The sequence below is a fragment of the Pavona decussata genome, unplaced genomic scaffold (genome assembly GCF_977016875.1).
Source record: "Pavona decussata unplaced genomic scaffold, jaPavDecu1.1 SCAFFOLD_321, whole genome shotgun sequence".
NCBI classification, from domain to species: Eukaryota; Metazoa; Cnidaria; class Anthozoa; order Scleractinia; family Agariciidae; genus Pavona; species Pavona decussata.
The window spans coordinates 27,410-50,469 of record NW_028145711.1 but is presented as its reverse complement, the minus strand read 5'-3'; the positions used below and the strand labels follow the sequence as shown (position 1 = coordinate 50,469).

The 23,060-nt window shown below is 38.1% G+C and overlaps 1 protein-coding gene across 12 annotated transcripts in view; it reads right to left on the bottom strand.

The window, feature by feature from the left end:
• LOC146453879 (uncharacterized) overlaps positions 1 to 23,060 on the bottom strand; it is a 94,520-nt gene that overhangs the window by 50,700 nt on the left and 20,760 nt on the right. For 5 of the 12 annotated variants that reach the window (XM_085096063.1, XM_085096062.1, XM_085096064.1 and 2 more), the window contains exons 8-16: positions 17,470 to 17,778; positions 16,322 to 16,633; positions 14,459 to 14,770; positions 12,978 to 13,286; positions 10,597 to 10,908; positions 8,728 to 9,036; positions 6,902 to 7,213; positions 5,060 to 5,368; positions 262 to 371 (exon numbers count right to left, since the gene is read on the bottom strand). In XM_085096063.1, coding sequence (XP_084952189.1) covers positions 262 to 371; positions 5,060 to 5,368; positions 6,902 to 7,213; positions 8,728 to 9,036; positions 10,597 to 10,908; positions 12,978 to 13,286; positions 14,459 to 14,770; positions 16,322 to 16,633; positions 17,470 to 17,778 — 2,594 coding nt within the window. The remainder of the gene's footprint in view (positions 1 to 261; positions 372 to 5,059; positions 5,369 to 6,901; positions 7,214 to 8,727; positions 9,037 to 10,596; positions 10,909 to 12,977; positions 13,287 to 14,458; positions 14,771 to 16,321; positions 16,634 to 17,469; positions 17,779 to 23,060) is intronic. The other 7 variants (XM_085096068.1, XM_085096073.1, XM_085096071.1 and 4 more) reach the window with 5 other exon arrangements.

Here is a 23,060-nt window from a genome sequence, read left to right as displayed (position 1 = left end):
GCATGTCACAAAATGCCCGCGGTGTTTGTTTACCCTTCAAAACTCAATACAAGTGCTCACGCGTTCTACAATTCATTCAAAATGAAACCAAACTGGAAATAACACTGGCTCGCTGAAGATCACCAAGAGTAGCGAGGGCTAACCAGGCGATCCACCTTAAAGCATAGCAAACAAGCTTGCTTTCTTCATTGGTGTAAATTACTCTTCAGTGGTTTACAAATGTTTATAAGCTGATTCACTATTGTATTTTAATATACCTACCTCATATATCACATTGGCTTCCAATGTCTTGTACTTCTGCGATGTTGAGTTTAGAAGATCCAAGGTCAGTTTTTCATTTGCAATTATAAGCCACACGTTGAAATGGTACTCTGAAAAAAAAAATTACCGAACGAATAAAAGCCACTTGCAAAATGCCTTCTCTCCATATGATTCCCAAGATCGTGCTATATACACTGAAAAAAGGGCTAAAACATCGTGTAAGCACTATGCAAATATAACACGAAATTATTTTGGCTATCGCAGTAAGGGCAGTCGCCATATAAGGTCATACAAGGGCGTTTTTCCTATTGGCGAGTCCGTGGCGATCCTGAAATCACATGCAGCTATCGCAGTGATTTTTATCTTACCAACGGGCTTTTTAGCACTACCAGGATTAGGTTTACTCCGAGCAACGTTCGCGGCTCTTAAGTGGAGGCAACCAGACAATAGCCATTTCTTTTACTGTGTTTGTGACCCTAGTGTTGCAGTCACATTTATAACGAGACAAACGGCTCAACGGAAACGGGTACTTCTATCGTTAAATTTGTTCTCGTGATGTGAAGATATTGTGTCAAACCTCCGTTGATGTCTTTCCGATTCTTTAAAATGGTTAAATAATTTTTTTTATAAATACCATTTTTTCGGTCGAGTTAGCAGCGGACTACCAAGTAGTATAATGTAATCTGAAATGGGTATGACACTGCCTTGTAAAACGTTAAAAAACCAAACGTTTATAAAAACTTAACAAGACATTTCGGCCAAAAATCTTCGCCCTTCGTCGGTTTAAAAAATGACAAATAAGCAAACGCTTATCTAACGGTTCACAGTTTGCGCGTGCTACAATCACGACGCGTAAGGAACGATCACCGCGCGAGAGAACAAATTAGTGTGAGCTATAAATTCCCGGAACATCAATATGCTCATTGACCGCATTTCGGTCTCGCAGAGAATGCCAGGCCTCAAGGAAAAGTCTCTTGCGTTAATCACGCGCCTTGTCGACAATGGTGGCTCGGTCAAAATCTATACTATGGCCAAACTGATTCGCTTGTTGCGCTGTCTTTGAGTCGTTATCGCCAACACGGACTGCTCTTCTGTGTTCTTTGATCCTTGTTGCCAAGACTCTGTCGCTCGGCACCACTCAGTAAAACATTTGCACAAATGTGCACAGCTCTTACGCTTCTCGATAAGCTTGAAGTTTAAAAACTTGCACTGAATGCTTGTCTCAGTGAGGTTGTGCTTCGTACACTTGGACTTGCCTGAAGTGTTTTAAACGTCTGCGAGCAATTCGTTTCAGCATAAAAAAGCCGTCCTTGATCCCTTCCTTCGCTCGGCACCACACAGCAAAACATTTGCTCAAATGTGCACAACTATTACGCTTCTCGATCAGCTGGAACTTCAAAAGCACTTGAATGCTTGTCTCAGAAATGTTGTAACTTGTACATTTAAACGTTTCTTGAATTTCAGGTGTCAGACTGTGTCCAATCTTCTTCGCTTTCGACTGTTTTCACTCAACTCCGTTTGCAAAGAGCTGCGCGTGTCATGTGGTCATCAGACGTTTCACCCGCTTTGGTCGGAATTGGCCTCAACATCCGCGGTCGTTTTAATTTGAAAGAAATTTTTATTAAAAAAAAAATTCAGTAAACTTCAACAGCAATATCCAAACGCGGAAAATTTAATAAAACAATTATTCCATTCGCCCTTGTTGGATATGAGATGATATGAGAGTTATAGCCAACTCATATCCAACGCGCGCTCATGAAATAGTTGTTAAATATAAATGAAGGTGCTTCTGTCTGCTACGGATGACCAGAGTAATTACTTTTGTTTTGAACCTCTGGTCGAAAACTCTTAAAACACGAATTTAATTAACTTAATTAAATCTGACGCTACTTTTATTGCCCAACTAATATTCTCATGATCAGATGCGCCCGGCAACAAAGGTAAAAATTATTGAATGAATATCCTGAAAAAATAATAAAATATCTGAAATTTGAAGTCTTTCAAAAAACACTTAAACTTGGTTAAACAATCCCTACCCCAAACGAAAATAAACAATGATAATGAGTTACCCAGTAGACTTGTACCTTTCAAACGTTTAAGTTTCTCTAGACCCTGATAACCAGCAGCTGCATAGTTTTAAGGGATGTGATCACTGTTCTGTTGCTCGTTCTTTTGTTCTTTCAACCATCCATTTCAGACGATTTAAATGGTGCAGCCCCCCGAGTCTCCATCTCGTTTGGCAAACTGAGTCGTGTAATATTAACCTCTTACTAACTGAGCGCGAGGGCCGTACTGGGGAATATGGGCCTGAGGTCGTGACAGTACGGACCGAGCGCACCGAGGTCCGTACAAAAACGACCGAGGGCCAATATTCCCCAGTACGGCTAGACCAAGGTAGGTTAGTAAGTAGTTTATTATATGGCATCATTTCTTTGGCCGAACGGACACTTCCGGTTGTTTCATTCAAGTCAACTTCCGGCGAGATGTCTGCGATGTGAGGGATTTTTCACGCTTTTGATGACGCGAGCATCACAGAAACGAAAAGAACGATTTATAACACGAGTTCTAAAACACTTGAGTGGTTTATTTTATGCTAAAAAGATCAAGCATCTGATGACTTAAAAAAGGAAAAAAAAATCACAAAACAGGAAATCAGCGGAGTTTGAAAATGTAAAGTTTACAGAGTAAGAAAAGCTGACTTTTTGTGAGAAGAAAGGTCGACAGTCAATCATCGTCGTCACTTTCAATCTACCAACTATGCTTTCAATAACAAGTCTACGCTTTTTTTCGGTCTGTACAAATTTCACATTTGCATGGTTGATCTGGAAGGTGCAGCCTCTGTTGGAGCCAATGTTAGCTCTTGCAAAGACCGGAGCGGCAGAGGATAGTAGTGGATCCACACTAGACTTCATCATGAAATCTGCGGGGTGCTGGTTAATGCGTTTTCACTGGAAGAACACGAGGCCATTTGAAGGTCTTGAACACTCGAAACAGTTGATTCTTCACTACCGGAACGGGCCCTGCAGAGTGTTAACGACATTCTTTTTTGATGAGTGGAGCTTGCCGACTTGTAGGACTGGAGACTTTCCGTGTTTTTGTGGCCACTGAGCTGAGCAACAAAGTTCTCGGGATTATCAGCATCGAGCAGCCTGGAGATACACGTTTTACGCACTGAGTGGTTGGTAATTTGTTTCCCCTCTTTTTGAAGACAAGCTTTTTGGGCTGCTGTGGACAAGAATTTCCCGATTTCATTCTTTCCGAGAGGCGACTTCATGTACCAAAAATTATCTTGCGAGCTTCTATTATGCCGCACTGCTAAATAAAATGGGGACTCAGGTTTGTTCATTTCTATTGGTCTGTGGGTCTTGAGTGTTATGGAGAACTTTATTGGACATCGTTTTGTCTTGGTAGCGCAATCCTTGGGTTGAAAAGCCCTTCGGTAACCTTGTTCTTGACCATGACAGGTTTCGTGCCTCGTTCTGCAAGCCAAACAAGCATTTCTCCACCATCTTTATCTTCTTGGAGCTGAACATCTCCTCAGCGCAGCCTTCGGCTTTTGTCTCTCGCCCGAAAACAGAAGGGAAGAGACAAGAGCCACCAAACTGTTCGCTGCAGCGAAACTGGATCGGAATTACCAAATTCTCCTGTCTCAAAGAGAGTATCTTCTTCATAGTCTTCGAGTGCCGTGGCAGCTTGCGGTTTGTTACCTTTACCGTGATCATGAACAAGCGACTTGCGTTTCGCAGAGAGAACCTTCCTCGACTTTTCAAAGTCCTTGTCCTTCAATATGCTAACTGAAGAACCTTTCTCACTTTAATATCTTTGGATTCTTCGTTGAAAACCAGATATGGTATCTGCTTCGTATTGTTCTGTGTTTTTCTTACGGATATTCATGAAAAACTTGCAAAGGAGGTGGTCAAGTTCGGACGCAGGTAAGCTTTCGACATTTCCAATCATGCTAATCGTTTTCTTGTAGCGGGAAAGAGTGTTCATGTCAGTCGTAGTCTTCTTTGTAGTGTTGGCACTTTTCTGGTTGCTAATAAAACCTTCTATTTCTTCCTTGCTCTCCCTTATACGGTTTGCCTCTATGCTCGTCTCATCGAAGTCTTCGTCTGGATAATAAAACTCACTTGGCGAGTGTTCGAATTCTTCGTTGTCTTCCATGTTGTCAGTGAGACTCAATCTTAGGAACATTTACTTTTTAAAATTATATTTTGCTTTTACCAAAGATTTTAACGCATTTGTTTTTTAATTTTTGTGTTTCATGCGGTTTTGAATCTCCTGGGAGCGAAAAAAAATATAATAAACAAACGGACCGTTTCTATGGCAATGGTCCGGACTGTAAAATCCCGACCAAAAATTAGCCAAAGAGAACTAATCATTTGACCTAAGATATAATGAGTGTGTTTAAACGCTTCTCCTTGACACATTTTTTAATATAACGTGTCTCACAATTATCTGGTTCAAAGACCATTACTCCTATGAAGTGCCAATCAGTGAAAGAAAAACGTATCAGATGATTGATTGAGGTTTGTTCCATTGTGACTTCTTTGCGCACATTTTTTTTTTTTGATATAAATAACGCAAATCTGACACGCCATGTCTTCATTTCAATTGTTCGATGATAATGAACGTAAAAGAAGGTACACGGTGCTCGTTGTTATTGACATACAACCAAATTTGAATGTTTATGTTTGAATACTCCAAAGCTACCTATCAGAAACTTTTCACGATCACCCCGATATTGCGCCAACTTTTATTTGTTGACGAAAATGAAGATCAATGTTTACATACTTACTTGAACAGATGACAGATGCATCTTCATCGTGACCGCAGTTATTAATACCCCATCCACGGTGAGAGCACATCGCTATAGAACTTTCATGACCCAGACAGTTGACATCGTCTAACCATATCCGCCCACTTCCTTGACCGAAGCGCGCTTCTTTTGGAGCATCGGACGCATTAGAATAGTCAAGCGAACGACACACGACTTGCGCGTCGTTGATATCCCAGTCATCATCACAAACTGTTCCCCAAGCGCCATTGTAATATATCTCTACTCTCCCTTCGCCACTCCAGTTTCCCCCAACTAGTCGGACCGGTGCTGAGGAAAGATTATTCGCGTTAAATTTAATGCTTATCTTGCAAGTCAATGTCTTAATGAAGTTCTGTTGATATTTTATCATAAAATGAAGTTATAAAAAGTAATATAAGCAATATTACACATGGCGCAGAAGAGTCAAAATTGATGTAAATTCCGACTCAATTCACTGCGAAACTTCACGGTTAATTGACTTTGTTGATAAAAGAACGTGATCAATTAATACAAACATCATTAGAACCAGCATTATCATTATGATTATTTTTTTTTTCGAGTACAGGCAGGTACCATACCTTTGGAAATAAACAGACATTTATATAAGAAAGAAAAAGCCAATGATAAATAAAATAATAAGAAGTCTGATAAATAAAGAAACTTTGGAGGTTTTTGTTACAATTACTTTTTCTGATATATATCTGGATTTATGAAAACATTGCCCTCAGAAATTGGGCACATTTTGAGACTCTCTAGGCCGAAGGGATATGCTAGTCATTGACAAGATTTCAATCAGGGTTCATCACAAGAAAGCAAGGTCAAAGAATAGCATGTGAGGGAAAAGGTGGCTTTTCTTTGGAATGAGATATGGCCCCGATATCTGCATGAAATGCGGAAACAAGACCTGTGAATTTCCTACAAATGATAGGCTGTTAGAACTCGGAATTTTAAATGGCCCTTGAAGGTGTTTCTCTCTGCTACGGATGACCAGTGTAATTAGTTTTGTTTTGATTTTAAGAAAACCTCTGGTCGAAAATTATTGAAACACAAATTTAATTAGTTTAATTCAATCTAACGCTACTTTTATTGCACGGCTAATAATGTAATGATCAGTTACACCTGGCAAGAAAAGTAAAATTGCTGAATAAACATCCTTTAAAAAAATAAGTAAATAAATGGATTTCGAAGTCTTTCAGAAAACACTTGGATTTGGTTAAGCGATCCCCACCCAAAAGGAAAATAAACAATGATAATGAGTCGCCCAGTAGACTTGCACCTTTCAAAAGTTTTAGTTTCTCTAGACCCTAATAACTTGCAGCTACATAGTTTTAAGGGTTGTGATCACTGTTCTGTTGATTGGTCTTTTGTTCCTTCAACCACCCATGTCAGACGATTTAAATGGTGCAGGCCCCCCCGAGTGTCCATCTCTTTTGGCAAACTGTGTTGTGTAACTGAATATGTATGTTTAAACGCTTCTCCCTTGACACATTTTTTTAATATGACTTGACTCACAGTTATCTGGTTCAAAAACCGTTACTCCTATGTAGGACCAATCAGTAAAAGAAAAACGTATCAGGTGATTAATTGAGGTTTGTTCCATTGTGACTACTTCGTGCACATTTTTTTTATTTAAAAACGCAAATCTGTCACGCCATGTCTTCATTACAATTGTTGGATGAGAATGAACTTATTGACACATACTCAAATTTAAATGTTAATGTTTGAAAAGTCCAAAGCTAGCTAAAGGAAATTTTTTACTGTCAACCCGATATTGCAGCAATTTTGATTTGTTGACGAAAATGAAAATCAATGTTTACATACTTATTGAACAGATGACAGATGCATCTTTATCGTGACCGCAGCTATGATTATCCCATCCACTGTGCAAGCACATCGCTATAGAACTTTCATGACCCAAACAGTTGATACCGCCTAACCATATCTGCCCATTTCCTTCACCAAAGTGCGCATCTTTTAGAGCATCAGACGCATTAGAATAGCCAAGCGAACGACACACGACTTGCGCGTCGTTGATATCCCAGTCATCATCACAAACTGATCCCCAAATGCCATTGTAATATATCTCTACTCTCCCTTCTCCACTCCAGCTTCCTCCAACTAGTCGGACCGGCCCTGAGGAAAAATCGTTCGCGTTAAATTTAATGCTTATCCTGCAAGTCAATGTCTAAATGAATGTTCCGTAGATATTTCATCATGGAATGAAGTTATAAGGAAAAGAACTGTAAAATTTGATTCGAATCCCGACTCAATTCACTGCCAAATTTCAAGGTAAATTTAGTTTTTTAATAAAAGAACGTGATCGATTCATACAAATATCATTATGACCAACATTATCATTATTATTATCATTTTCACGAGTACAGGCAGGCACCTTGCATTTGGAAATAAACAGGAATTAATACAAAAAAGAAAAATCCAATGACTAGTAGAAATAATGAGAAGGCGGATGAATATAGAAACTTTGGAGATTTTTAACAAATTATTTTTTCTTATATATACCTGGTTTTATGAAAACATTACCCCAAGAAATTGGACACATTTTGAAGCTTTCTAACCTGGACAAATATGCTAGTCATTAACAAGACTATAACTAGGGTTCACCACAGAAAATCAAGGTCAAAGAATAGGATGTTTGGGAAAACGTGGCTTTTGTTTGGAATAAACAAGAAACATGACCTGTGAATTTCCTACAAATGATAGGTTGTTACAACTCGGACTTTTAAATGGCCCTTGAAGGTGCTTCTGTCTACCACGGATCACCAGAGTAATTACTTTTGTTTTGATTTTAAGAAAACGTCTCGTCAAAAACTCTTTAAACACAAATTTAATTAATTTAATTCAATCTAACGCTACTTTTATTGCACAACTAATATTCTAATAATCAGTTGCGCCCGGCAAAAAAAGTAAAATTACTGAATATACTTAAAAAAATGAGAAAATAACTGGATTTTGAAGTCTTTCAAAAAAAAAAAAAAGCACTTGGATTTGGTCACACAATCCCCACCGCAAACGATAATAAAAAATGATAATGAGTCGCCCACTAGACTTGCACATTTCAAACGTTTTAGTCTCACTAGACCTTAATAACCTGGAGCTGCATAGTTTTAAGGGTTGTGATCACTCTTCTGTTGTTCGCTCTCTAGTTCTTTCAACCAACCATGTCAGACGATTTAAATGGTACAGGTCCCCCCCGAGTGTCCATCTGTTTTGGCAAACTGTGTCGTGTAATATGTATGTTTAAACATTTGTCCCTTAGCACATTTTTTAGTATGACTTGCCCCACAATTATCTGGTTCAAAGACCATTACTCCTGTAAAGGGCCAATCAGTGAAAGAAAAACATATCAGATGATTGATTGAGGTTTGATCCATTGTGACTTTACTTCGTGCACAGTTTTTTAATCTAAATAACACAAATCTGACACGCCATGTCTTCACCACAATTTTTCGATGATAATGAACTCAAAGTAAGGTAAACGGTGCTCGTTGTTATTGGCATACACCCAAATTTGGATGTTAATGTCTGAAAACTTCAAAGCTAGGTAACAGAAAATTTTCACGATCAACACGATATTGCAGCAACTTGAATTTTTCGACGAGAAAGAAGATCAATGTTTACATACTTACTTGAACAGATGACAGATGCATCTTTAGCGTGACTGCAGTCATGATTACCCCATCCATTGTTCGAGCACATCGCTATAGAACTTTCATGACCCAAACAGTTGACATTGTCTAACCACATCCGCCCACTTCCTTGACCGAAGCGCGCTTCTTTTGGAGCATCGGACGCATTAGAATACCCAAGCGAACGACACACGATTTGCGCGTCGTTGATATCCCAGTCATCATCACAAACTGTTCCCCAAATGCCATTGTAATATATCTCTACTCTCCCTTCTCCACTCCAGCTTCCTCCAACTAGTCGGACCGGTGCTGAGGAAAAATCGTTCACGTTAAATTTAACGCTTATCCTGCAAGTCAATGTCTTAATGAATGTTCCGTAGAGATTTCATCATGGAATAAAGTTATAAAAAGGAATATTAACAATATTACACAGGGTTACAGGACGGTCAAATTTGATGAGAATCCCGACTCAATTGACTGCGAAATTGCCCTCAAATCGAGATTGCTGATAAAAGAACGTGATCGATTAATACAAATATCATTATGACCAACATTATCAGTATGATTATTATCATTTTTACGATTACAGGCAGGCACCTTGCGTTTGGAAATAAACAGGAATTAATATAAAAAAGAAACATCCAATGACTGGTAGAAATAATGAGAAGTCGGATGAATATAGAAACTTTGGAGGTTTTTTAAAAAATTATTTTTTTCTTAAATATACCTGGATTTATGAAAATATTACCCCAAGAAATTGGGCACATTTGAAAGCTTTCTAGGCTAAAGGAATATGCTAGTCATTAACAAGACTATAATTAGCGTTCACCACAGGAAATCAAGGTCAAACAATAGCATATGAGGGAAAAGGTGGCTTTTTTTTGGAATTAGACACGGCACTTACATTTGCGTGAAATAGGGAAACGTGACCTTTAAAATTTTCTACAAATGATAGGCTGTCAGAACTCGGACTTTTAAATGGCCCTTGAAGGTGCTTCTCTCTGCTACGGATGACCAGTGTAATTACTTTTGTTTTGATTTTAAGAAAACCTCTGGTCGAAAATTATTGAAACACAAATTTAATTAGTTTAATTCAATCTAGCGCTACTTTTATTGCACGGCTAATAATCTAATAATCAGTTAAACCTGGCAAGAAAAGTAAAATTACTGAATAAACACCCTTAAAAAAATAAGTAAATAAATGGATTTCGAAGTCTTTCAGAAAACACTTGGATTTGGTTAAGCGATCCCCACCCAAAAGGAAAATAAACAATGATAATGAGTCGCCCAGTAGACTTGCACCTTTCAAAAGTTTTAGTTTCTCTAGACCCTAATAACTTGCAGCTACATAGTTTTAAGGGTTGTGATCACTGTTCTGTTGATTGGTCTTTTGTTCTTTCAACCACCCATGTCAGACGATTTAAATGGTGCAGGTCCCCCCGAGAGTCCATCTCTTTTGGCAGACTGTGTCGTGTAATATGTATGTTTAAACGCTTCTCCCTTGACACATTTTTTAATATGACTTGACTCACAATTATCTGGTTCAAAAACCGTTACTCCTATGTAGGACCAATCAGTAAAAGAAAAACGTATCAGGTTATTACTTGAGGTTTGTTCCATTGTGACTACTTTGTGCACATTTTTTTTTATTTAAAAGCGCAAATCTGTCACGCCATGTCTTCATTACAATTGTTGGATGATAATGAACTTAAAGTAAGGTACACGATGCTCGTTGTTATTGACACATACCCAAATTTAAATGTTAATGTTTGAAAAGTCCAAAGCTAGCTAAAGGAAATTTTTTACTGTCAACCCGATATTGCAGCAACTTTGATTTGTTGACGAAAATGAAAATCAATGTTTACATACTTATTGAACAGATGACAGATGCATCTTTATCGTGACCGCAGCTATGATTATCCCATCCACTGTGCAAGCACATCGCTATAGAACTTTCATGACCCGAGCAGTTGACATCGCCCAACCATATCTGCCCATTTCCTTCACCAAAGTGCGCATCTTTTAGAGCATCGGACGCATTAGAATAGCCAAGCGAGCGACACACGACTTGCGCGTCGTTGATATCCCAGTCATCATCACAAACTGATCCCCAAATGCCATTGTAATATATCTCTACTCTCCCTTCTCCACTCCAGTTTCCTCCAACTAGTCGGACCGGTCCTGAGGAAAAATCGTTCGCGTTAAATTTAATGCTTATCCTGCAAGTCAATGTCTAAATGAATGTTCCGTAGATATTTCATCATGGAATGAAGTTATAGGGAAAAGAAAGTGTAAAATTTGATTAGAATCCCGACTCAATTCACTGCCAAATTTCAAGGTAAATTTAGTTTGTTAATAAAAGAACGTGATCGATTAATACAAATATCATTATGACCAACATTATCATTATTATTATTATCATTTTCACGAGTACAGGCAGGTACCTTGCATTTGGAAATAAACAGGAATTAATACAAAAAAGAAAAATCCAATGACTAGTAGAAATAATGAGAAGGCGGATGAATATAGAAACTTTGGAGATTTTTAACAAAATTATTTTTTCTTATATATACCTGGTTTTATGAAAACATTACCCCAAGAAATGGGGCACATTTTGAAACTTTCTAGGCTGAAGGAATATGCTAGTCATTAACAAGACTATAACTAGGGTTCACCACAGAAAATCAAGGTCAAAGAATAGGATGTTAGGGAAAAAGTGGCTTTTGTTTGAAATAAGACATAAAACTGCCATCTGCATGAAATGCAGAAACATGACTTGTGAATTTCCTAAAAATGATAGGTTGTTACAACTCGGAATTTTAAACGGCCCTTGAAGGTGCTTCTGTCTACTACGGATCACCACAGTAATTACTTTTGTTTTGATTTTAAGAAAACGTCTGGGCAAAAACTCTTAAAACACAAATTTAATTAATTTAATTCAATCTAACGCTACTTTTATTGCACAACTAATATTCTAATGATCAGTTGCTCCCGGCAACAAAAGTAAAATTACTGAATAATATACTTAAAAAAATGAGAAAATAACTGGATTTTGAAGTCTTTCAAAAAAAAAAAAAAAAAGGTACTTGGATTTGGTCACACAATCCCCACCCCAAACGAAAACAAACAACGATAATGTGTCCCCCAGTAGACTTGCACCTTTCAAACGTTTTAGTCACACTAGACCCTGATAACCTGCAGCTACATAGTTTTAAGGGTTGTGATCACTGTTCTGTTGTTCGTTCTGTTGTTCTTTCAACCACCCATGTCAGACGATTTAAATGGTGCAGGTCCCCCCGAGTGTCCATCTCTTTTGGCAGACTGTGTCGTGTAATATGTATGTTTAAACATTTGTCCCTTAGCACATTTTTTAGTATGAACTTGTCTCACAATAGGCCTTATCACGGTTTTCGACGCCATTTTGACGAGTAGGCAAACAGGCTCGAAATAACAGTGTTTGTATGGAAATCAGATGTTAAATAATTTTCATAAAACATCTTTTCTGACAAATTCATGAATTGGAAACTTTTGGCACTAGGAGAAGGATTTTAAGAAAAAATTTGGAGGGATGTAGCTGTGCCAGAAAGCGTCCAGTCGTGTTTTGAACTTTCCATACATTTCCCTGTATTTTTTTCCCGCGAGCTATTTTTAGAGCAGTTCACGGCTGGTTCGCTAACGGACAAATGTATGGAAAGTTCACAACATGACTGGACGCTTTCTGGCACAGCTATATCCCCCCAACTTTGTTCTTAAAATCCTTTTCCTATTGCCAAAAGGTTCCAATTCATGAATTTTTCAGAAGCGATGTTTTATGAAAATTATTTGACATCGGATTTCCATCAGTACAAACACTGTTATTTCGAGCCTGTTTGCCTACTTGTCAAAATGGCGTCGAAAATCGTGATAAGGCCTATTATCTGGTTCAAAGACCATTACTCCTATGAAGGGCCAATCTGTGAAAGAAAAACGTATCAGATGATTGGTTGAGGTTTGATCCATTGTGACTTTACTTCGTGCACAGTTTTTTAATCTAAATAACGCAAATCCGACACGCCATGTCTTCACCACAATTTTTCGATGATAATGAACTCAAAGTAAGGTAAACGGTGCTAGTTGTTATTGCCATGCACTCAAATTTGCATTTTAATGTCTGAAAACTCCAAAGCTAGGTAACGGAATATTTTCACGATCAACACGATATTGCAGCAACTTGAATTTGTTGACGAAAATGAAGATCAATGTTTACATACTTGAACAGATGACCGATGCATCTTCACCGTGATTGCAGTCATGATTACCCCATCCATTGTTCAAGCACATCGCTATAGAACTTTCATGACCCGAACAGTTGACATTGTCCAACCATATCTTCCCACTTCCTTGACCGAAGCGCGCTTTAATTAGAGCACCTAACGCATTAGGATAGCCAAGCGAACGACACACGACTTGCGCGTCGTTGATATCCCAGTCATCATCACAAACTGTTCCCCAAGCGCCATTGTAATATATCTCTACTCTCCCTTCTCCACTCCAGCTTCCTCCAACTAGTCGGACCGGTGCTGAGGAAAGATCGTTCACGTTAAATTTAACGCTTATCCTACAAGTCAATGTCTTAATGAATGTTCCGTAGATATTTCATCATGGAATAAAGTTAAAAAAAGGAATATTAACAATATTACACAGGGTCACAGAAGAGTCAAATTTGATGAAAATCCCGACTCAATTGACTGCGAAATTGCCCTCAAATTGAGTTTGTTGATAAAAGAACGTGAACCTTCAAAATTTTCTACAAATGATAGGCTGTCAGAACTCGGACTTTTAAATGGCTCTTGAAGGTGCTTCTGTCTGCTACGGATGACCAGAGTAATTACTTTTGTTTTGATTTAAAGAAAACGTCTGGTCGAAAACTCTTTAAACAGATACTTAATTTAATTAAATCTAACGCTTCTTTTATTGCACAAGTAATATTCCAATGATCAGTTGTGCCCTGCAACAAAAGTAAAATCGCTGAATAATATCTTCAAAAATGAGAAAATAACTGGATTTTTAAGTCTTTCAAAAAAAAAAAAAAAAAAACACACTTGGATTTGATTAAACAATACCCACTTCAAACGAAAATAAACAATGATAATAAGTCATTCAGTAGACTTTTACCTTTCAAAAGGTTTAATCTCACTACTAGACCCTGGTAACCTGCAGATTCATAGTTTTAAGGCTTGTGGTCGCTGTTCTGTTGTTCGTTCTCTTGCTTTTCAACTACCGATGTCAGACGATTTAAATGGTGCAGGTCCCCCCGAGTGTCCATCTCTTTTGGCAGACTGTGTCGTGTAATATGTATGTTTGAACATTTGTCCCTTGGCACATTTTTTGGTATTTATGACTTGTCTCACAATTATCTGGTTCAAAGACTATTACTCCTATGAAGGGCCAATCAGTAAAAGAAAAACCTTGAGATGATTGATTGGGGTTTGATTCATTGTTACCTTACTTCGTCCGCCCTTTTTTTTTTAATTTATGAGCGCCAATCTGACATGCTATGTCTTCATTACAATTGTTCGATGATAATGAACTCAAGGTAAGATACACGGCGCTCGTTGTTATTAACATACACCCAAATTTGCATGTTAATGTTTGAAAACTCCAAAGCTAGCTAACGGAAATTTTTCGCGATAAACACGTTATTACAGCAACTTGAATTGACTGCCGAAAATGAAGATCAATGTTTACATACTTATTGAACAGATCACCGATGCATCTTTGCCGTGACTGCAGTTATGATTTTCCCATCCACTGTGCAAGCACATCGCTATAGAACTCTCATGACCCAGACAGTTGACATCATCCAACCATATCTGCCCACTTCCTTGACCGAAGTGCGCAGAAATTGGAGCATGGGACGCATTAAAATAGCCAAGAGAACGACACACGACTTGCGCGTCGTTGATATCCCAGTCATCATCACAAACTGATCCCCAAGTGCCATTGTGATATATCTCTACTCTCCCTTCTCCACTCCAGCTTCCTCCAACTAGTCGGACCGGTCCTGAGGAAAGATCATTCGCGTTAAAGTTAATGCTTATCCTGCAAGACAATGTCTTAATAAATGTTTCGTAGATATTTCATCATGGAATAAAGTTATAAAAAGTAGTGTAAACAACATTACACATAGCGTAGAATAGTCAAATTTGATGTGAATCCCGACAGAATTTACTGCGAATTTGCACGGCAAATTGAGATTGCTGATAAAAGAAGGTGATTGATTAATACAAATATCATTATGACCAACATTATCATTATGATTAGTATCATTTTTACGAGTACAGGCAGGTAGTATACGTTTGGAAATTAACAGAAATTATGTCAAAAAAGGAAAATCTTATGAGTAGGAGAAGTAATGAGAAATTGGATGAATATAGAATGATTTGAGCTTATTAAGAGAATGATTTTTCTAACGTATACCTGGATTTATGAAAACATTGTCCCCAAAAATTGGGCGCATTTTGAGACTTTCTTGGCTAAGGGAATATGCTAGTCATTAAATAAACTTCAATAAGGGTTCATCACAAGAAAGCGAGGTCAAAGAATAGCATGTGAGAAAGAAAAGTGGCTTTTCTTTGAAATTAGACATGACACTGACATCTACATGAAATGTGGAGACATGACCTGTGAATTTCCTGCAAATGATAGGTTGTTAGAACTTGGACTTTTAAATTGCCGTTGAAGGCGCTTCCGTCTGCTACGGATGACCAGTGTAATTACTTTTGTTTTTGATTTCCTCTAGTCGAAAACTCTTTAAACACAAGTTTAATTAATGTAAATTAATCTAACGCTATTTTTATTGTGCCACTAATATTCTAGTCATTTGTTGCGCCCAGCAACAAAAGTAAAATTTCTGAATAAATATCATTAAAAAAATGAGAAAATAACTGGATTTTGAAGTCTTTCAAAAAGCACTTCGATTTGGTGAGGCCATCGCCAACCCAAACGAAAATATGCAATGATAATGAGTCACCCAGTGGACTTGCACCTCTCAAAAGTTTTAGTCTCACAAGACCCTGTTAACATGCAGATGCATAGTTTTAAGGGTTGTGACCACTGTTCTGCTGCCCATTCTCTTGTTCTTTCGACCACCCATGTCAGACGATTTAAATGGTGCAGGTCCCTCATAGTCTCCATCTCTTTGAGCAAACTGTGTCGTGTAATACGCATATTTAAAAGCCTCTCCCGTGACACATGTTTTAATGTGACTAGTGGTCTCACAAATATTTGGATCAAAGACCATTACTCCTATGAACGGTCAATATAGTGAAAGGAAAACGTAACAGATGATTAATTGAGGTTTGATCCATTGTAACTTTACATTGTACACATTTTGTATCTAAGAAAGCAAATCTGACACGCCATGTCTTCATTACAATTGTTCCATGACAATGAACTGAAACTAAGGTACACGATGCTTGTTATTGACATACACCCAAATTTGCATGTTAATAATAGAAAACTCCAAAGCTAGCTAACGGAAAATTTTCACGATCAACACGATATTACAGTAACTTGAATTAGTTGGCAAGAATGAAGATCAATGTTTACATACTTATTGAACAGATAACCGATGCATCTTCATCGTGATCGCAGTCATTAATACCCCAACCACGGTGAGAGCACATCGCTATAGAACTTTCATGACCCAGACAGTTGACATCGTCTAACCATATCTGTCCGCTTCCTTGACCGTAGTGCGCAGAAACTGGAGCATCGGACGCATTAAAATAGCCAAGCGAACGACATACGACTTGTGCGTCGGTTATATTCCATTTATCATCACAAACTGTTCCCCAAGTGCCATTATGATATATCTCTACTCTCCCTTCTCCACTCCAGCTTCCTCCAACTAGTCGGACCGGTCCTGAGGAAAAATCGTTCGCGTTAAATTTAATGCTTTTCCTGCAAGACATTTTTTTTTGTTAATGTTCCGTAGATATTTCATTATGGAATAAAGTTATAAAAAGTAATATAATTAACATTACACATAGCGCAGAAGAGTCAAATTTGATGTGAATCCCGACTGAATTCACTGCTAAATTGCCAGCAAATTGAGTTTGTTGATAAGAAAAAGTGATCGATTTATACAAATATCATTACGATTAACATTATCATTATGATTATTATCATTTTTACGCGTACAGGCAGGTATCTTACGTTTTTGAAATAAACAGATATTAATATAAAAAAAGAAAAATCAAATGATTGGTGAAAATAATGAGAAGTCGGATGAATATAGAAACTTCGGACCTTGTTAACAGAGTCATTTTTCTAATATATACCTGGATTTATTAAAACATTGCCTTCGAAATTGGGCACATTTTAAGACTTTCTAGGCTGAAGGAATATGCTATTATCTGGTTCAAAGACCATTGCTCCTAGGAATGGCCAATCAGTGAAAGGAAAACCTTGAGATGATTGATTGAGGTTTGATCCATTGTGACTTGACTTCCCTGCACAATTTTTTTAATCTAAATAACGCATATCTGACACGCCATGTCTTCACCATAATTTTTCGATGATAATGAACTCAAAGTAAGGTAAACGCTGCTCGTTGTTATTGACATACACCCAAATTTGGATGTCCATGTCTGAAAACTCCAAAGCTAGGTAACGGAAAATTTTCACGATCAACACGGTATTGCAGCAACGGTATTGAACTTGTTGACAAAAAAAGAAGATCAGTGTTTACATACTTACTCGAACAGATGACAGATGCATCTTCATCGTGACTACAGTCATGATTACCCCATCCATTGCTAAAGCACTTCGCTATAGAACTTTCATGACCCGAACAGTTGACATTGTCCAACCATATCTTCCTGCTCCCTTGACCGAAGCGCGCTTTAATTAGAGCATCTAACGCATTAGGATAGCCAAGCGAACGGCACACGACTTGCGCGTCGTTTATATCCCAGTCATCACCACAAACTGTTCCCCAAGCGCCATTGTAATGTATCTCTACTCTCCCTTCTCCACTCCAGCTTCCTCCAACGAGTCGGACCGGTCCTGAGGAAAGATCGTTCGCGTCAAATTTAATGCTTATCCTGCAAGTCAATGTCTAGATGAATGTTCCGTAGATATTTCATCATCGAACGAAGTTAAAAAAAAGTAATATAAGCAATATTACACATGGCGCAGAAGAGTCAAATCTGATGAAAATCCCCACTCAATTCACTGCAAATTGAGTTTGTTGATAAAAGAACGTGATCGATTTATACCAATAACATTATGACCAACATTACCATTATGATACATTATCGCTTTTACGCGTACAGGCAGGTACCTACGTTTTGAAATAAACAGATATTATACATAAAAAAGAAAAATAAAATGATTGGTGGAAATAATGAGAAGTGGGATGAATATAGAAACTTCGGACCTTTTTAACAGAATCACTTTTCTAATATATACCTGGATTTATTAAAACATTGCCTTCGAAATTGGGCACATTTTAAGACTTTCTAGGCTGAAAGAATATGCTAGTCATTAAAAAGACTACAGTAAGGGTTATCACAAGGAAGCGAGGTCAAAGAATAGCATGTGGGGGACAAATGTGGCATTTCTTTGGAATTAGACCAGAGATGAGACTGACATCTGCAAGAAATGCGGAAACGTGACCTATGAATTTTCTAAAAAAGATGTGTTGTTCGAACTCGCACTTCTGAGGGTTCTTCTGTCTGCTACGGATGACCAGAGTACTTAATTTTTTTGGGATTTGAAGAAAACGTCTGGTCAAAAACTCTTTAAACACAAATTTAATTAATTAAATTCAATGTAACGCTACTTTTATTGCACAGCTAATATTATTATGGTCAGTTGGGCCTGGCAACAAAAGTAAAATTACTGAATAGTATCCTTAAAAAATGAGAAAATACCTGGATTTTGAAGTCTTAAAAAGACAAAAACAAAAACAAAAACAAAAAACAATTGGATTTGATTAAACAATCCCCACCCCAAACGAATATATAAAACAATGATAATGAGTCACCCAATAGACTTGGACCTTTGAAAAGTTTTAGTTTCTCTAGACCCTGTTCTGTTGTTCGTTCTCTTGTTCTTTCGACCACCCATGTCAGACGATTTAAATGGTGCAGGTCCCCCCGAGTTTCCATCTCGTTTGGCAAACTATGTCGTGTGATAGGCATATTTAAAAGCTTCTCCCTTGGCACATTTTTTAATGTGACTTGTCTCACAATTATCTGGTTCAAAGTCCATTGCTTCTAGGAGGGGCCAATCAGTGAAAGAAAAACCTTGAGATGAGTGATTGAGGTTTGATTCATTGTTACTTTACTACGTGCACCTTTTTTAAAAGCGCAAATCTGACGCGGCATGTCTTCATTACAATTGTTCGATGATAATGAACTCAAGGTAAGATACACGGCGCTCGTTGTTATTAACATACACCCAAATTTTCATGTTCATATTTGAAAACTCCGGGTTCGGACAAAGCGTGGGGTAGGCCATGGCCTACCGGTGGTTAATTTCATAAAAAAAGTCCCAAACAAATATGTTTGGTCCCGAATACCGTCAAATTCTTATTTTGATCCCATTCAGACACATAATTTAAAAATATTTTTTTGATGCCAAATGCTGTGTCCCTTCTCCGTACTGTGTATTGGGTGTGTTTACTTTACCGAACAGAAACGAGATGCAAGCAGGTTCACAATGTCAACCATTTTATTTGCCTCTCTTAAACAATACCGTGAAGTACAGTCGATCTCTCGTTGTATTTTTTATCTTTATTGTCCAAATAGATTTATCAGCTTAAATCATTTTAAATAATTTGAACACACTAAAAAAAAAATCACGCGTCTCCTCTGCTTTTCTAATTACGGCGTTTACATGCACAGAATAAAATATGAACTAGCCAGTTCAGGCCCCGAGATGACGGAGAGAGCTAAATGCTCAATTTCGCTTTTTAAATATTTCTCACTCCATTTTTTCCCGCTACCCACCATGTGAGAGTCTAGAATAAGCAAAATATGAACATGCCATGTGATTTGAAGAGAAAGATATCAAAAGGCTTTTGATTTAGAGCTTCTTTTAAAGGCTCCTTAAAAGGAACAGGACCCGGGGATTAACGCAGAACCTCTTACCACTCTCTATTTCAGCTGCCAAATAAGTCGCCCATCATAGCTAGTGGGTTTCGTATCCTCCTCCAGGAAATATCTCCCACGGCTGTCAGTAATAATAACAATTTAAATTATCTCATCTGTGTAATATTTTCAGCAAAGTTAAACCTTTAAGACCCAGCTCCGAATATTTATGCTCGCATCTTTACAACGAATAGGACCTGGGTACGAATAACAATCCAAAAAATATCATTCGACATGTTTTTGGATAAATTGGGATCGTCAGATGCAATTCTTTAACAGTATGATGCGGAAATATCGAGAAATTTCAATATGGATGACTTTTCGTCGATGTGAAGCCTATTTTTGCTGGAATACCGTCCAAACGACAAGGTTATTATTGATCCGTGATTGTTATGACCTGTGCTGTAGCAAGGAAGACTGGGCTGTTTGTACGTAGTTCCGATGCACTTTACCCACAAACCACTGAAATCCGTACATATTGGGGTGCTGAATGTGAACAACATTATAATATTTTGGAGTCTGAAGAGAGCACCATTATGATTTTCCGCCAGTAGCCGGGCAAAAGAGCTCTGGCATCCTGCGTGAACACTTAATTTAGAAAACCAAGAAGCTATATACACACAACGCTTAACCAGCCCCACAGGAAATGATGTTGGACCTTCATGGACCCTCAGCATCGGGAGAGGAGGGTCCATCGGTGGGGACAATCAAAAGGCAATGTTTCCATTGCAGCCGTTTGGACTGTCTCGAAACAGTCGGAAACGTTACTTGGCAAAAATGAAGTCAGAAATCCACGATAGCCATGTTTCGGGTGTTATTGTAATATATTAACCCAGAATACGTTTCAACACTCTGTACTGCGCAATCTCTGGACTGGAATATTTCGTCGAGACAGGTCGAAAACAAATTGAGAATATATGTATGAGCAAAATGGCATTTCGGGCCAAACTGTCACTTGATAGGAAGGTGCTGTGTATCACATTATTTGATGACTGTGTATTTTTCGTGCAATCGCTAGATAATTAAGGCCCGGCTAAACGATCCAACATTATGCTGGATTGTTTTTGACACTCAAAACGTTGGGCGGCTAAACGATCAAACAATTTTGTGTCAAACATCAAACAAATTGAGCCTATAGAACGCTTTGTGTGTATTACCGCTAAAATTAGGACGTGAGGTGCAGACATTTCACTTGTGATTGGTTCCTTTAACCAGCTCGCATGTTCTGTTGGAGAGAGATGGCTAAATAATCAAACGTTCGTTTGTGAAACCAAAATGTTGCATGAAAATGTTTCATCTAGATCAAACGTGGGAAGCCATTTAAGAGAGAATGTCCGTGAAGACCGCGTGATATCAGTAAAATGTGGCACATGCTTCAAAAATTCAAAATCTTCATATTTCGCTCAGAGATACCCTATGATAAGCCAACAAACGTGATATATTTTTTTTGTTCAAAGCTGGTTGTATTTTCAAGAAAATTCTCAAAAACTGTAACGGGCGCCGACCGTCATAAAATGGCGGAAATTAGTGCGTCGAGTAACAACACAAGAAATTCGCTCGTGCAAAGTGCAAAAGGAAGCACGGGTTTTTTAAATTGGTATATTTGTGCAAGAGACACTGGCAAATAATTCAAGTCTAAAACCAGGATTGTTTACTTAACTGGAAATGCACGGCACGAGTTTGAAAATCACCAATATTTCATTGTTTAAAAATCTCATTTTGGAGCAGTTTTTCAATAAACATTTTTCCCATGCGGTATAACTCAGAAGCGCTTGAGATTATGGTTGTGATTAGTGGAAATGGTCTTCTTTTCAAGGATATAAAAATTAGTCTGGGGCTTTTAACTTCTGCACGGAAAAAACACGCTCTATGTCGAGAAAAATCACGAACTCCACTTGTCAACAAACACAAATAATCGAATTAGTCTCTGTTATCGAAGCCAGTATTCCAAGCAAATCTTAGTGCGTAGCACCGTATTTGATTTGAAAGTTAACATTACAAGTTTACCTTGCAAAACTTGTGTCTGTAGATTGCTTTTCATCGCCACTCTCCCTTCAAAATTGTTATATTCCCTTCGACCATGTTTACCAAAGCACAAGTAATCAACAACCATACGTATGACTCCTGCATGAAACATTACAGTTCCTGACAGATTCAACCATATTTGAGTCTCCACGCAGCTATAGCAAATAAAGTAACTCAATTTGACGATTAAGAACAATGAGCCAATTATCTATAGTCGCAAAAGAAGAAATTTTGCAGCCCGAAGACGACACAAGAGGAATCGTCTGTACTGAATGAGACGATCATGTTTGTCACGCAATGAGACCGAGCGCGCAGGACACCCAGCAAAACTAACAACCAGATTATATCTTTTTTCCGTGGCAGTTTGTCTGCGTCTACAGACTTCAAGCTTAAAATCTCCTAGCTGACATGGTACTAAATCTGTTACCAGCTTTTTATCTTTTAGGATGGGATTTTTTGGTACAATTTTTTTACAAGCAGATGCTTTGTACATCTTGCACGTGCAGCGGACAGAATAGTGTCCCCTGGTGTCAAACGGGGCACACCATCTCCAGCTTAATAGCCCGGCCTTGCCTGACTTTATCGACGAGACTAAAACAACAAAAGAGAACCGCCGATTTGAAGGCTGTGACTATTACTTCTTTACGATAGCAAAGTTCGCGCGTTTTGTAAGCTTCGCTCAAATAAATCAATCATTTATTAATATTATCTTTTATATTATTCAGATGTACACTACCCGCGTTTAGCGAAAGCTATTCATGGCGGGTAGTGTAACACGGGCCGGTGATGTAAGTGGTGTTAAGAAAGAAAGAAAATAGAAAAAGAAACCCTTTTCTGAGTTTTTCGGTTGCTACTCAAAACTTTTTCCCCTTGGCCACTGTCTATTATTCGGCTTTATCCTGCAATATATCTATCACCTGAAGGTTAGCCTAACACTGGTATAAATCCCACCAATGCTTTTAGCACTCAGCTTGTAAGGCCAATAAAGAACATACTTAAAGCAAAAAGCAGATAAGAACCCGGAAAACGAATCTTATTTCTGGCAGATGCAGCCTAGACAAAGTGACTGAATCTTTTTCATATAAGGGTGTTTGCGATGAACTAACTTGTCAGTGACATGCTAAAAGACAAACAAATGTCAGAGGCTTTAGAAGGACAACATTTTCA